The 14998-nt window shown below is 38.2% G+C and overlaps 1 protein-coding gene and 1 long non-coding RNA gene across 2 annotated transcripts; both read left to right on the top strand.

The window, feature by feature from the left end:
• Positions 1 to 1452: 1452 nt before the first annotated feature.
• On the top strand, positions 1453 to 8988 carry chp1 (calcineurin-like EF-hand protein 1). The gene is made up of 8 exons (XM_038728745.1): positions 1453 to 1613; positions 1708 to 1858; positions 2152 to 2224; positions 4976 to 5056; positions 5672 to 5799; positions 5927 to 5988; positions 6769 to 6891; positions 7492 to 8988. Exons 2-8 carry the CDS (start codon positions 1792 to 1794, stop codon positions 7543 to 7545), a joined length of 588 nt encoding a protein of 195 aa, XP_038584673.1. The 5' UTR covers positions 1453 to 1613; positions 1708 to 1791; the 3' UTR covers positions 7546 to 8988.
• A 1137-nt stretch (positions 8989 to 10125) lies between these two features.
• Positions 10126 to 14429, top strand: LOC119910259. Its single transcript, XR_005445601.1, has 2 exons — positions 10126 to 10443; positions 11049 to 14429. It is a non-coding gene; the product is annotated as an uncharacterized LOC119910259 (long non-coding RNA).
• The last annotated feature ends 569 nt before the right edge of the window (positions 14430 to 14998 follow it).

Here is a 14998-nt window from a genome sequence, read left to right as displayed (position 1 = left end):
TGATTAGTTGCTGTGTAATAAAAGTCCACATGAAGTAAAGAAATTGTGACATCTAGTGGCGACATTTTGGACTTACATCTTGCTCAGACACGAATCATTATTCAAAGCAGTGTTTTTAAAATAGAACATGGAGGATTTTAATTGTTTTGTGATTTGTTATTTCAAAAATTTGAGTTTTTGTCATTGGATGCGATGAGTAATTATTAGATATTGGCATTAATTTTGCTTCACATAGCTACGTGAGTGTATTTTGACTCAGAATTTTGATATTTTCAAGAGTTTGGGCTACAAGTCTGACCCGCTGTTATGGTGAAGATGGTCTCCCAAGCAGGTTGGTGGCCCACTCCGCTGCAAGCTTTTCTTTGGCATGACTGAAATGAATAGATGAACTTTCAAATGGGCGCTGAATAGGTTTTCTTTTGAATTATATTAATTAGCTTTATTTGTTTAACATAATGGATAACATTGTATTTTTAAATTGAAATGCAGCCCAGTTACATTAAAAATATTAGCGTCAAATGTTAAACAGGCAGGACACTCTGCTACCCAAATCCATTTTGCTTGAGAAAACCATGGGCGAGTTCAGCGCCGACAAAACGATGCAAACCGGTGCAAAACGTTTTAAGATCGAACTGAACTGAGGAAACAGGTGGCTCCACCTCTTAAGTTCCTTTTCAGACACATTGCTGTGCACATTGATCAGCTCTTTGTTTTTCGTGTGCTCTGAAAAAAAAATCCGCTTTTCCTACACAGCCCGGGGTCTGTAAATTGAGCACAAACCATACGGTCATTCCGTTATGCGTTATAACGTTACTCTTATACCCCTGAACACTCAGTACATGACAATTTGAATCGTAGAGTTAATTTGCCAGCCGAAATTAATTTTTCGCATTTAAAAACGTAATTTTAGGGTAACAGTTTGTAAGGATCTGAAATACTAAAACACATCGATCAAGTAACTATGCTTCGCTCTCAGAAATATTGAAAGATTTTTCAAGAAAACCTCGCATATTTCAGTGCAGTCGTATCAAGGAATGCTACTTCTACCCAGTGTAATAAAACACAATTGACTTGATAGTACTTTGCTGTAGAAATCAACACAATTTCTGGCAATTTGTGCTTCAGCAGTGCGCGCTCCCGTGACGTGCATTAAATTCTCGGCAGGCACAACTCGGCACAACAACGGCGATTGATTCATGTGCGGTTAACAGCCTTTTTTTAAATATATATATAAAACCACAAGTAACGGCGATGTTTCTCAACTTAACCCTTCTCACCCTCCTACATATACTGTGAACACATTGACTGAACTTAAAAGAGAGAACTACGGCTTAACAATTTCGAGCTAATTTGTCGAAGACCGTTTAACAGCACAAACGTCTGGTTACTACTGCTATGTAAGAAACGTCATCGTCAGGCTAAGCCAATCAGAGGCAGCGTGGGGCGGGTCCTCGCCATAGTACCTGCCCTCCTCACAAAACAGGAACTACACCGGACAGGTTTGGTAACATGAAAACACCAAGACCATAGAAAAGGTTTGCTAGCAAACAGACTATCCGCCGAGCTACATCGCCAGGAGGGAAGCAAACGGCTGGTTGGATTAAAGTCTAGCTGTAAGTTGTTAGTTCCCATCTGCTTTCACAGCAAAGCGGTATTTTACCTCTCTGCGTTAACGTTAGCTAACGTGCTAACTTTTATTTAACATAGGTCCGGATCGGGATTTGTCCACGGCTGATTAGGTTGCGCAAGACGACAAGCAAGTCTGTTCACAACACCCTTTAACATTTCACCATGGGATCCAGAGCGTCCACGTTACTCCGAGAAGAGGAAATCGAAGAAATTAAGAAAGAGACTGGCTGTAAGTTGAGCTCAGACTAATTCCTGTGATGGCGATAGAGACAAGAGCTGCTTACTGAACTCACAATTATGTTGACATTCACTGCAATTAGCCAGTTATTAGAAGCATAATATTGTTTTCAGGGAAATTCATAAACATGTAACTTGAAAGTAAATGAAGTAGCCTTTATGTTGGCTGTATAACTTAATTGTGCACACACTCCGTCTGAAGATAACTTCATATGGTGTAATGAGGTGAAGTTATTTTACCTGAAAGCACTGTATACCAGTTATCTTCTGCTATCCTCCCCACAGTCTCCCACAGTCAAATCACGCGTTTGTACAGCCGCTTCACCAGCCTTGATAAAGGTGAAAACGGCACCCTCAGGTAAGAAATCAAATAACCACCATTGCGAAAGTAAACACATTAAACATCAGTCACATGCTGGGGCTGATTACTTTGGTTCCTTTAAGAGCTATTTGGCATGTAACCAGCAAATCCTAGCAGGACATTTTATATTATGGGGAACAGATTTGCTAGTTAAATGACCACTTGCTTGTGTTGGTAGTGATTGAAAACTGGAAAGTTCATGAAGGCATTAAGAATTAATTGTCACTTATAGCTTTAAATTATTACATGCCTGCAGATTTTTGCTTGCCTTTGTCTGCATTCCTTCCTTTTTCACCAATAAAATGTCAACAGGTACAGAATTGTGATGTTCCTATAAATTACAGACATTAATGAGCAGAAAGAGAGGCAATTAAAATTGAAAAGAGTGTTTTAATAATATTTGACTTGCAGTGGGGAGAACAAGTATAATACACTGCTGATTTTTCAGGTTTTCCCACTTACAAAGCATGTAGGTCATTTTTTAGTCATAGGTACACTTCAGCTGTGAGAGACAATCACATTGTATTATTATTTTTAAATAATTTGCATTTTATTGCATGACATACGTATTTGATACATCAGAAAAGCAAAAAACTTAATATTTGGTACAGAAACCTTTGTTTGCAATTACAGAGATCATGTTTCCTGTAGTTCTTGACGGGTTCAGGTCTGGAGACTGTCTAGGCCACTCCAGGACCTTGAGATGCTTCTTACGGAGCCACTCCTTAGTTGCCCTGGCTGTATGTGTTTCGGGTCATTGTCATGCTGGAAGACCCAGCCACGACCCATCTTCAATGCTCTTACTGAGGGAAGGAGGTTGTTGGCCAAGATCTCGCAATACATGGCCCCATCCATCCTCCCCTCAATATGGTGCAGTCGTCCTGTCCCCTTTGCAGAAAAGGATCCCCAAAGAATGATGTTTCCACCTCCATGCTTCACGGTTGGGATAGTGTTCATGGGGTTTTACTCATCCTTCTTCTTCCTCCAAACACGGCGAGTGGAGTTTAGACCATAAAGCTCTATTTTTGTCTCAGACCACATGACCTTCTCCCATTCCTCCTCTGGATCATCCAGATGGTCATTGGCAAACTTCAGACGGGCATGGACATGTGCTGCAGGATTTTAAGCCATGATGGCGTAGTGTGTTACTAATGGTTTTCTTTGAGACTGTGGTCCCAGCTCTCTTCAGGTCATTGACCAGGTCCTGCTGTGTAGTTCTGGGCTGATCTCTCACCTTCCTCATGATCATTGATGTCCCACGAGTTGAGAGCTTGCATGGAGCCCCAGACCGAAAGAGATTGACCGTCATCTTGAACTTCTTCCATTTTCTAATAATTGCGCCAACAGTTGTTGCCTTCTCACCAAGCTGCTTGCCTATTGTCCTGTAGCCCATCCCAGCCTTGTGCAGGTCTACAATTTTATCCCTGATGTCCTTGCACAGCTCTCTGGTCTTAGCCATTGTGGAGAGGTTGGAGTCTGTTTGTTTAATTGAGTGTGTGGACAGGTGTCTTTTATACAGGTAACGAGTTCAAACGGGTGCAATTAATACAGGTAATGAGTGGAGAACAGGGGGGCCTCTTAAAGAAGAACTAACAGGTCTGTGAGAGCCGGAATTGTTACTGGTTGGTAGGTGATCAAATACTTATGTCATGCAAATCAATTATTTAAAAATCATACAATGTGATTTTCTGGATTTTTGTTTTAGATTCCGTCTCTCACAGTTAAAGTGTACCTATGATAAAAAATTACAGACCTCTACATGCTTTGTAAGTAGGAAAACCTGCACAATCAGCAGTGTATCAAATACTTGTTCTCCCCACTGTATTTGGAGTTGGTAAATCTTGCAGAAATATATAATTTCTATTAAATGAATATACTATGTGAATAGAAATTTAACAGGTTAGTGACAATGTATTGTCATTAGATAAAGGTCAGCCAAAGTGTAGCGAGGTATCCATCATTCTCACATGAGTTTCACCATGACTGAGAGTCTTTCATGTTTCATGTTACTTAAGCACAGTGTGATCTTGAGTAGTCAGCTGACACCTCAGTGTGACAGTTCTATGGTTTGTGATTACCCACTAGCTGAACAAGCAATAGGTGAAGAATTAGGTAATCATTAAGGCTGCTAAAACAGTTTGAAATATGGTTTGGCACTGCCCCTTGATTTCTCAATGAGAGTTCATTTGCAGATCAGTCTCTCAAGGGTAAAATAAAAAAAAAAACAAGCTATCTCTCTACAGATCTTCTGATTTATTGTGTGTTTACACATAACAAGTTCTTGGTTCCACTTGTTCTTGCTCCAGTGCTTTCAGTCACAGCACAAAGTCAGGCACATTCACACCCAAGGTGACTTTCTTGTCATTCATTAGTTACCACAACAGTGAGATGGACATATGTCTCAGCTGACTAACTTCCGGTCTTACAGATAGACTAGAAAACTTTTTCACTGACTGACATATTCCCAAATTCAATTATTGATATAAGCCAAAACTACTCCTAGAATCAAAAAATATTTATTTGCCACCCTGTTTTCTGTTCTTCCTCTTCAGTTTTTATATTTCTCAAATCAAGTCTGGTTTTAAGACATAGCTGCAGGAGCTTTGTACTCTGTCACATCTTTTTAAAGTTGACCACAGTCTTAAGATCTGTGTTAAATTGTTGTAAGGATTTAAATGAACAATATCTGTTTTGATTTTTTATTAAAATATGTTGTGTTGTAATTTTTATTTCTCCTCATGCCTGCAGCCGAGAAGATTTCCAGAGGATCCCGGAGTTGGCCATCAATCCACTGGGCGACAGAATCATCAATGCTTTCTTTCCTGAGGGGTGAGTTGTCCCTGTTATTGGTGTGCTGTCTCTGGAGATCTTGTTTTTTTCGCAGGAGTGTACATTATAGGTTTGAGTCACAACTACCACAAAGCTGAACGAGGCCATCAGGCTTTTCAGTTGTGGCTGCTTGACTGAAGACTTGAGAGGCTCCGTCTTCTCTGCCAACTTGGGTTTTTTATCACCGCAGGTTCTTTCTGTATATTTGGCAGTTGTTTGGCTGTTTTTATCAGTCTGAAAGTTAAAAACCAGATGTTTTCCAATGTATCATTAAAATCCCAAAAAGTCAGATGTGTAGGCGTCTTAATTTTAGCCTTGGCTTTTAATGGTTTTAGATGTGTTTTTCTTGCTCTGGTTTTGGCTTGTTTGATTCAGAATTACTTGAGAATAGAGGTGGAGAGCTGTAAAATGGTGTTAGATAAAACTAGTTTGAGTTTTCATTGTGTTGCCCACATGAGCATAAAGGTAATCTGAGACTACACAAAGAATCAGTACTAGTTTATTTTGTTTCTGTTATCCAGAAATTTGTAGAACAATGTTGTTTTTTTTGTCTGATGTTGTTTTTTTTGTCTGATGTGCTGTACAGTTTTATAATTCTCTGTCTCTGGTTTTTAGAGAGGACCAGGTAAACTTCAGGGGCTTCATGCGGACCTTGGCGCACTTCAGACCAATCGAGGACAATGAGAAGAACAAGAACGCCGCTGCCAGCGAGCCACTCAACAGCAGGACAAACAAGCTGCTCTGTGAGTGTGGAGCTTAGTCACACGGGAGTGTTTGGGTGGAGCTGGTCAACAGTATCAAGAACATTCACAGGATTTCATAAAATTAGCTTACTCTGTAATGACTTGTATATATGTTTTATTTTTCCAGTCGCTTTCCGTCTGTATGACCTAGACAGAGATGACAAAATCTCCCGGGATGAGCTGCTGCAGGTGAGTGCATTGGTTTGTCATGTAAATAGGATGCTGAATCACAGTACAGTTTGTCCGAACAACAGGTCCAAGCAATAAGTAAATAATTCAGATGGTAATTAAATGGATTTCATAGATGTCTTTTCTTCTCTTCATGGAAATCCATTTTTATTACCGCTGAAAAGATTTGCTCTTTAGTATATATTTAACAAAGGAAGCATGCTGTTATGCAACGTCTATGTCAAAATGCTCCACAAAGAGAGGGATTGCCATGTCGATGGGAAGACTTTGCCCTTGTGCTGATAATGATATGATATGTCACTTTAACTACAGGTTGATTTTTCAGACAGTCTAATATCCTGAATTTGGCTTCCCTCCATGTTATTTGCTGTCCCTTTGTGAAGCCGTCTCGGTTTTGGTAACATTGTGTGACCTGTAATTGCTGTAAGCTCTGTGTTAAATGACTCAGCCAGATCTCTTGTTTTGTGGAAAACACTTCTGTGTCTGCTTCATGTGATGCATGAGGCTCTAACACGCCAAACATGTAACTCAAAGTGCTGTTTGTTGGCCTGTTTTTCAGATATGTCTTCACTGGATTTCTAATCATGTAATTTCTACAGTCAAGTGTGGCTGCTGCTTACTGGCCATTTAACTGTAATAACTAAAAATTATCTTGTGTTGTGCTTAAATACACGCAGCATTAATATTGTTTTCAAAACATTTCACCTTACTGTTTAGACAAGCATCATTTTTCACTGGTATCCATTAACCATGAAGACACCTTTTGTTCATTCTTTGCAGGTCTTACGGATGATGGTTGGTGTAAACATTTCAGATGAACAGCTTGGCAGCATTGCTGATAGGACCATACAGGAGGCTGACACAAATGGAGATAACTCCATTTCCTTCAATGAATTCATCAAGGCAAGTCTTATGGTCAGAGGGCATCTGTCACCTCACATTTACAACTGTCTTGTGTACTTATTTATGCTGCTGTGTTCTTTACTTTCTATGGTTTTTCATAAAAAGTTGTTGTTCTTTTATTTTTTTTGGTACTTTTACTGTACATTTTTAGCATTGGAGGCCCCAGTGGGACACAAACTACAGCCCAGGAGTGGCCACAGAATAGGAAAAAATATATTCCAAGGAAACATTTTACATAGTACAGGAGGTAGAACTTATATCCTTGTTTAGTTACTATGAGAGCACAAGATACACATGACAAATTATTTTAGGTTAGTTCAAGCCACACAGTTTCCTAACCATTGCTAACAAGTTAAAATGTTTCAAATCGATTTTTAATATTGAAACAAATTCATTCACTGACTGTTTTTCACCAAAGTGCATGTTGAATGTTTTGTGTGTTTTTAGTTAATAGTACTTAGCTAAATACATTGTTTTTGGCTAGTGTTGAGCTCTGTATAAGCCTGTCAGTGAAGTCGTCATGCCGCGTTATGACCACATCATAGAAACAGTTGTTTTAAAAAAAAAACTAAACTTGTTCTGTTTTGATTGTTTCCGCAGGTCTTAGAGAAGGTGGATGTGGAACAGAAAATGAGCATCCGGTTCCTGCACTAAGTTGCTTTATTTTATTTTGATTAGAGCTCCAACATGCTAGTTGATGTCAGAACACAACCTCATCCAGCTTCTCATTAGGCTGCTGTGACCCACACTACAAGTACACGCTGTCAGACTAAGCATTAGGTAGATAATGTCATAGACTGCACTGCTCTGTAAACAAAGGGAAAAGTTGCGTGCCTTGGGTTGTTTTATGCAATGTCATTATGTATTTTTCCCAGTAATGGAACATTATTTAATAGAAAACGTTTTTGGGGGGTCACAGTTAGTACCACTGCTGTTCCACTTTTCACATGGAAAAATTATTTTATAGCACGGTACGATAAAGCTTTTTGCTATTGCAGTGAGTAAGTTTATTCTAAGTTTACTCAATGCTGTTCCATGGATATTTAGCACATGCTGTCTTTGTCCATATAAATATGCAATGGTTCAAAGTGAAACTTAAAAGATGTGTGATTCCACTTCAAAACAAACAGTGTTTTTAATGCAAACTGGATCTAATGACTTTTCTTTGACTTGAGGTAGAACAAGTCAGAACAGCAAGCCAGGCAAGTTTGACCCTTAAAGCAAAGCAGGACCTGCTCCACAGACCTTTGTGTTTTACTCACTGAAGTGCCATGACTTTGGTTCCCCTTTGTAAGTTATTATCTGAACAGTAAACAGGAACCTACTGTCATGTTTGTGTGTGTGTTTTTTGTTGTTTTTTTTTTCCATATGGGTTAACCTAGCTACTGCCAATAGATTGTAATTACCTGTTTCAAATGTTGGATTTCAACCAAAGTGAGACCCTCCTTTCAAAACCAGTAACCAAGCGGGGCCACTGCTGATTTAACATGAGAATAATGTGATATTTAAAGAACTTCTTATTCATTTACAACTAAAACTGTACTGGTAAGAATGAAGATTTCACACAAAATGCTGCTCTTAGGCTAGTATGTGTGTCTTCCCTAGTACTTGTTCTGATATGTAACCATTGTGTCATTTGCAAAATGGTATCGGTATCCCAGTTGGACAGCCAACTGCCACCGTGGTCTGTTGTCAGGCCCTGTGGTGGAAAGTGGGCTGTGGACCAGTTAGTTTGTAGGCTTAAAACAGGTAAACTCATGAGAATGTGCTGTGCTTCTGTTTATATGACCAGTATCCCTTTGGCTAAGAAGAAATGGGTTCTCATTTGTGCACTGCTCAACATTTGTCTTGCAATGTTTTTCCCCATTGATTCATTCCAAATGGTAAAGAGAATTTAAAGCATTAAATATATTTTCTGTACAGGCTAGTGTACATGAATATGAATACAAATGTCTGACCCTTTAATTTTTAATGTGAGTTTGTTAAATCATTACAAGAACACCCTTCAGCAGCTGAGTACAGAAACTTGACTTGTTGGTTTAGGTATTATCAAAGTGATTCATGAATTTGATTTGAATAAAATAAGTGCCATGCTTGCTTTGTGTCATTCATTGAAAAATGAACTGTGTTCTTTGAAGGCCCTTGGTTTTTTATGTTCTGTATCTGGTTTTATTTTTGTCTTTAAACTGTATGAACATTTAAAAGACAACACTGAATCAATTGTTACTGTGCATGAAAGAAATTCAGCTTGCACAATAAAGGCATGAAAAAGTATTACTAAATGCAAACTGATGCCAAAAATAATAAACAAATCTATATTAACTAGGTCTGCAAAAAATTCAAATTATACTTTTAGCAACCCCACCAATACTCAGAGGGAGATGATATGTGACTCTGTTATGGTAACAGCAGCCAATTACAGAGCAATATATCATCTGATGTAGTGAGATGTAGATCTAGTTGTAATTCTAGTCTAATTCATCCTCAGCACTGCTCCAGTGATGATAGTTTATTTTCTTTATTAATGTAATATTGTCTGCTATGTAGCAGAAGGGAGTTACAGAACTCAATTTCACTCTATAACTTGTTCTATTGTGACAAGAAACCTACCTACCTTTCACAAAATTTCATTTTACATGAAAGATATGTAAATTTTAAATGTTTATAAAATGTGGTTGTACCTGACAGTTATTGCCATTATTAACTGATCAGATAATTGTTTAATCATTGGTCAGTAAACAAACAAAAAAAAGGTGTCAGACAGACAGTCCAAGATATTTAATTTAAGTTACATGGAAGCAGCAAATTCTCGATTGTGAGAATTCGAAATAGCCAACAGTTGACAGTTTTGCTCTATAAATGATTTAAAAAAAAAAATCTACTCGATTAATAAACAAATTAAGTTTCCATAAATAAACTATTGAATTGAGTAGTTAGCTAGACTACCTTAAAGAGGTCGTTAGGAATAATTCACTCTTAAAGGGTCAGTTTTTTTTTTAGAAATAGTGCTTTTAATGCTTAAGTACATTTCAGCATCTCTATCTATTTACTAACCAACACTTAATATAACTTAATGAATGCATAGTTTTGTTAATTCTGGTCATTCTGTAGTTCTGTTAGCAGCAGTGAACGCACCACAAGGCTGATTGACAACTGTCAGAAGAGAAGAAGAACAAGAAGTACATCCGGGGCGGGCTTTCATTTTGATTGACAGGTCTCCGGCACAATCGTCGCACTCTTCCGTTGTCTCGTAGTAACAGAGCGAAAATGGCGTAGAGCGGAGGGTGTACGGCGAAGGGGACGAGGGGACCTTCTCCTCCCCGGGGCGTAAGCAGGGAGAAAACGGGGACCGGGGGTTTTCGGTTTAGTCTTCTCGAAATGAATCCTCAGCCGGCGCGGCCAACTGTCCCCAGAATAAACCCTGCACACAACCAGATTGGGAGACCGAAATGTGTCACCGTAGAGGAAGAAACCCCCTGGCTTTTGTTTACCATTATGAGCAGCTGCAGCTCGAACCACAGTGGAAATACCTCCGCATCATTTCGGACCAAGGTCAGTGCTTCTCAATCATGCCAGACCGCCGCGCCGGCCTTAGCGCATATTTCTGCACATTTTGGGAATTGGCAATTTACGTGAAAGGTAAACTTCAGTGTTACAGTAAATATACACATTCTGCCTTTCCAGTGATTTTAGACACTACAATCAAATCAAAATCAAACTCTGTCCCTTAGCTGGATGTCAGAGCACTTTGATGGACTTACTGTTTTTTTTTTTAAAAAGGCCTATGATTTTTGTTTGTTTTTTTTGAATGAGCTAAAACAATTTGTTTATAGATCGATTGGTTAGATCCTCAGAAAATCTATCTGCAACATTTTTGATAAAGTTGTTTAAGTCCTTTTTCAAGCAAAAAATATCTAGCATTCCCTAATTTCAGCTTCTTCAATGTGAATATTTGCTTAATTACACCACTGTAATTATCTTTATATATTTTATTGTTTGTTAATCACTATTTTCATCATCACTGAGAAATTACAGTCTAGATAGCATCATTAACATAATCTTGTCTTTAAGTTGCTCGATTTTAGGCTCGATACATTCATTAATTAAAACTAAACTGTACAATGATATAGAAATGATGTATGAATTTTTTATTCTAGGATGGGCTTTCCCGTCAATGCAGTTGTAAAAGCCCAGATCACTTCCACGGCTACCCGGACCTGTGGAGGTAAAGGACGAAGAGTCATTGTGAAGATGACCTCTTTTGGGCTTTTGGGACACGGCTGCCCTCCTTCCTAATGTTGCTGGGACATTGGCCTCCACAGCCCCACCCCCTTGTCTTGGCCTGTTTCTACAGCATGCTTATCTGTCAGGACATCTGCCAAGATTGCAGTGACTATGTCTACATGTAGCTAAACGTTCTTATGTAAACATAGTCACTGTTGCTTCCTGACTAAGTAAAGAATATCCTCACACTCTGTAATTAGATCAAAGCAGTTTGATAATGAAGAAACTAATCCCATTTCTTGGGAAGAAAGTAAAGACACAAGATACTGTAGCAAAGATCAACGCCTGTGATTAAAGTAGACTCATAGGGTGTATTATTTGTTTTTTTGCACTACCTCATCGCCATAACAAGTCCAACAGGAGTGAAAGGAAGGGTGATCAGTATGAGTAACTTAATGATTGTCAAGCGCCCCAGCAGTCATGTATCGTTCCTGGCTGAATTTGGTTTTGGTTAGTAAGTCAGGTTGCTGACCGGTGAATAGGAGAAGACTGAGCAGCCCAGAAGCACATGTTTACTTTCAGTTCATACATTTTGAGGAAAATGTCGACTCACTCAAACTGTGCATCTTTTCTAAAGGAAGGTCACAACATAGTATTTTATTTACTCCATGCTTTAATTTTTGCATTTCATTTTTGTGCACTCCTTTTTGCAAGTCTGCAGGTTTATTCACAAATTGGAGGTGGAGACAGAATTGCCAATATTCCTCTTGTGATTTAATCCTTGAGATCCCTAAAAATCTTAGTTAGTCTTTTATTCGAATGTCTAGTTCAATTTTACCCCCCTCCAACATACTTTTAATTTGTCTTTGTACCTGGAAATATTCCCATTTTGTCCTTTATTTTTATATATATATATATATATATATATATATATATATATATATATATATATATATATATATATATATAACAGGACATTCCCTACACGCTACAGGTAGAGACAGAGTTGACCATTTGATTCCTTTTGTGCCGTGAACTGTGAGACAAGATAATCTAGCCCCCCCACCCCCAAAAAAAGTGAATCTGGCTCGCCCAGAAAAGTTTATCAGACATCCTGCTTTGTCTCTACCTGCTTTTTCTGTGTGTCCAGTAAGCTCTTACACCTGAGAGAGACCAGTGCTGAAATAGCAGCTTTAATTCCTTTGATTCAAGTTTACAGTGAATTCGTCCTTACCTGAAGGAAACCCTGGTCTCATTTGTTTTTTATCTGATTTCTATATTTAAAAAAAAAAAAAAATCACATTTACCGGGATATGTGCAATATTTGATCTTAACTGTCATGTTGTTGACCAAACTGTATATTGTATAAACAAGTGACAAGTTGTTTGAAAGCAACAAAATCACCAATGTCTTCCATTAAGATATGTATAGACTCATGTGCATTAGCTTATTTAGCGGGACTGTGGTGCCAACATTATAGTAGCCATGCATGACCAGTAGTGATGCTTGCTTCATGAAGAATAGTGAAATCGACTTCTAGACTAAGCTGGGGCTTAAAACTGCGGATTTTGAAAAATGAAAGGGTGATAGATTGAGGCACTACATTTAAATACAGCTTTGCCCTAAAATCTTAGACTAATGCAAGATCTCCTTTTTATTCCATGTCTTGGGTATAGAATAAGTTGCATAATAAATATACAATATACAATTAAAGAACACAATCAGAGTATGCAGTTGTTGATTAAGTATTGATTCAGCTAGTTCTATATAGGCAGATATGCTCAATATAAGTAAGTACTTTCTAACAGAACTGCTGTACATTGTTAGGATTCTTATCTGAAAATTTTTTTTTTTAAAAAGCTTAAGAGATGTCCTAAATTATATGTATGCACTCTTGAGCATCAAAAACATTAGGCAGTTTTATGCAACAGCCAAAAAGCTCCCCAAAACAAGTCCCAGATTTGACAATTACAGAGACCTTTAGAGAAATGTTATAGTATTTTAATCTTAGATTTGGATAGAATTGCTAGGGATCCGACGCGTTTTAGTCCTAGAATTAAGATCTCACCATGACATTGTATTGTACATAATACCTCATAGTTGTGAGATTCAGAGCGATATATTTTAATCCATAAAATTGTATTTGATTAGAGTTTTAGAAGCAATAACCTACAATAATGCATGAGTTTAGTGCCAGGGTGTAAGTGTTAAAAGGAGTCTGTAATGTCATGTGGAAAGGATCCCCCCACCCCCCCTTCACTTTTATGCATATTGTAGCAATCTATTAGTCACTTTTTGGGGAAGTTGTACAATATTTTGCTTCAGAATATAGTATCACTTATGAAGGGATACTTCCTGCAGAACAAGGTATATGTGAGGGCTGCTGTAGCATTATGGTATTACTCTGATAAATGAAACAAAATACTTCTTTTTCACAGACTAATTTCCCTGCCTTTTTTAAGCACCAAAACAATAATCTAAACTAATTGGTACATGAGAGATGCTTTGAATTTCAATTCTTGTAGCATTTTTACATCTACAAAACCACCTCTTCCTTTCGAAATACAGACTTTCAGTAACTCTGTGGCTGCTGCAAAGGACTTACTGAACGAACTTGACATTTGTTTGAAAAGCACTTTCTCTCTATGTACTGACTTGCACCATCATCATCATCCTGTCTTGAATACTGTGTTCTAAAAACCCTGTGATGCTCTTTGTGGGGATTTATAATCACAATTTATAAGCAAGTAGGCAACATGAATATGTGGGTTTTAAAAATATGCATGATTTAGCATAATGAATGCATTGTATTGCATGCAATAATGTGAATGAGTGTAACTAGGCTATTGAAATGTTCATATCAGATGTTCTGTGACAAGGTGACAACTTGGGGATGGCTGTTTGACACAACAGCAAGCATGTTGAAGTAGCTTTGATCATCAGTTGTAGTTTTTACAGACTAAACTGCACCAAAAAAAGAAGTAACAGAGAGTAGTTTTAAGTGTTTCTGCTCTCAATCTCTGTTGTGCCAAACATGACCAGGGCAGTACAGCCACAGTGCAGCTGAAAAACACCATTTAACCTTTGTTCCCATGGGGAAAAATTAACAGACGCTTAGGTAAAATTACATTACTTTGTTGATCAACTTTTCCACGGAGAAGGTGGTCTGTGTAGAAACTATGCACTCCAGAGGGAGGACATGGGCATGCTTATTACGTGTGAGCCTCTTGTCTGGTTTTGTATTAACTTAAAAAAAGAGAAAAGGAATCTGTATCAGAAATTCAGCAATAAAATGCAGCATGGTGCCAACTGGATGGCTGCGTGTTGATATTTACTTCCAGTTTCATTGATGTTACAAATGAATGGCATAATGTACATTATCTTTGCAGTAATTAAAAATAATTAGAATATCATCAAAAAGTTGCACACACTGATATATTTCAAATGTTTATTTCATTTAAATGTGATGATTAAAACTGACAACTAATGAAAATCCCAAATTCAGTATCTCCAAAAATTAGACCAATACAAAAAAAGGATTTTTAGAAATGTTGGCCAACTGAAAAGTATGAACATGTCCAGCACTCAATACTTAGGTGGGGCTCCTTTTGCCTGAATTACTGCAGCAATGCAGCGTGGCATGGAGTCGATCAGTCTGTGGCACTGCTCAGGTGTTATGAGAGCCCAGGTTGCTCTGATAGTGGCCTTCAGCTCTTCTGCATTGTTGGGTCTGGCGTATTGCATCTTCCTCTTCACAATACCCCATAGATTTTCTGTAGGGTTAAGGTCAGGCGAGTTTGCTGGCCAATTAAGGACAAGGGATACCATGGTCCTTAAACCAGGTACTGGTAGCTTTGGCACTGTGTGCAGGTGCCAAGTACTG

Source organism: Micropterus salmoides, unplaced genomic scaffold (genome assembly GCF_014851395.1).
Source record: "Micropterus salmoides isolate LMB-PRFRI ecotype aquatic unplaced genomic scaffold, ASM1485139v1 Ms_hic_scaffold_19, whole genome shotgun sequence".
NCBI lineage: Eukaryota > Metazoa > Chordata > Actinopteri > Centrarchiformes > Centrarchidae > Micropterus > Micropterus salmoides.
Note: the sequence above shows the minus strand (reverse complement) of the source record. Positions and strands in the feature narration are given on the sequence as shown.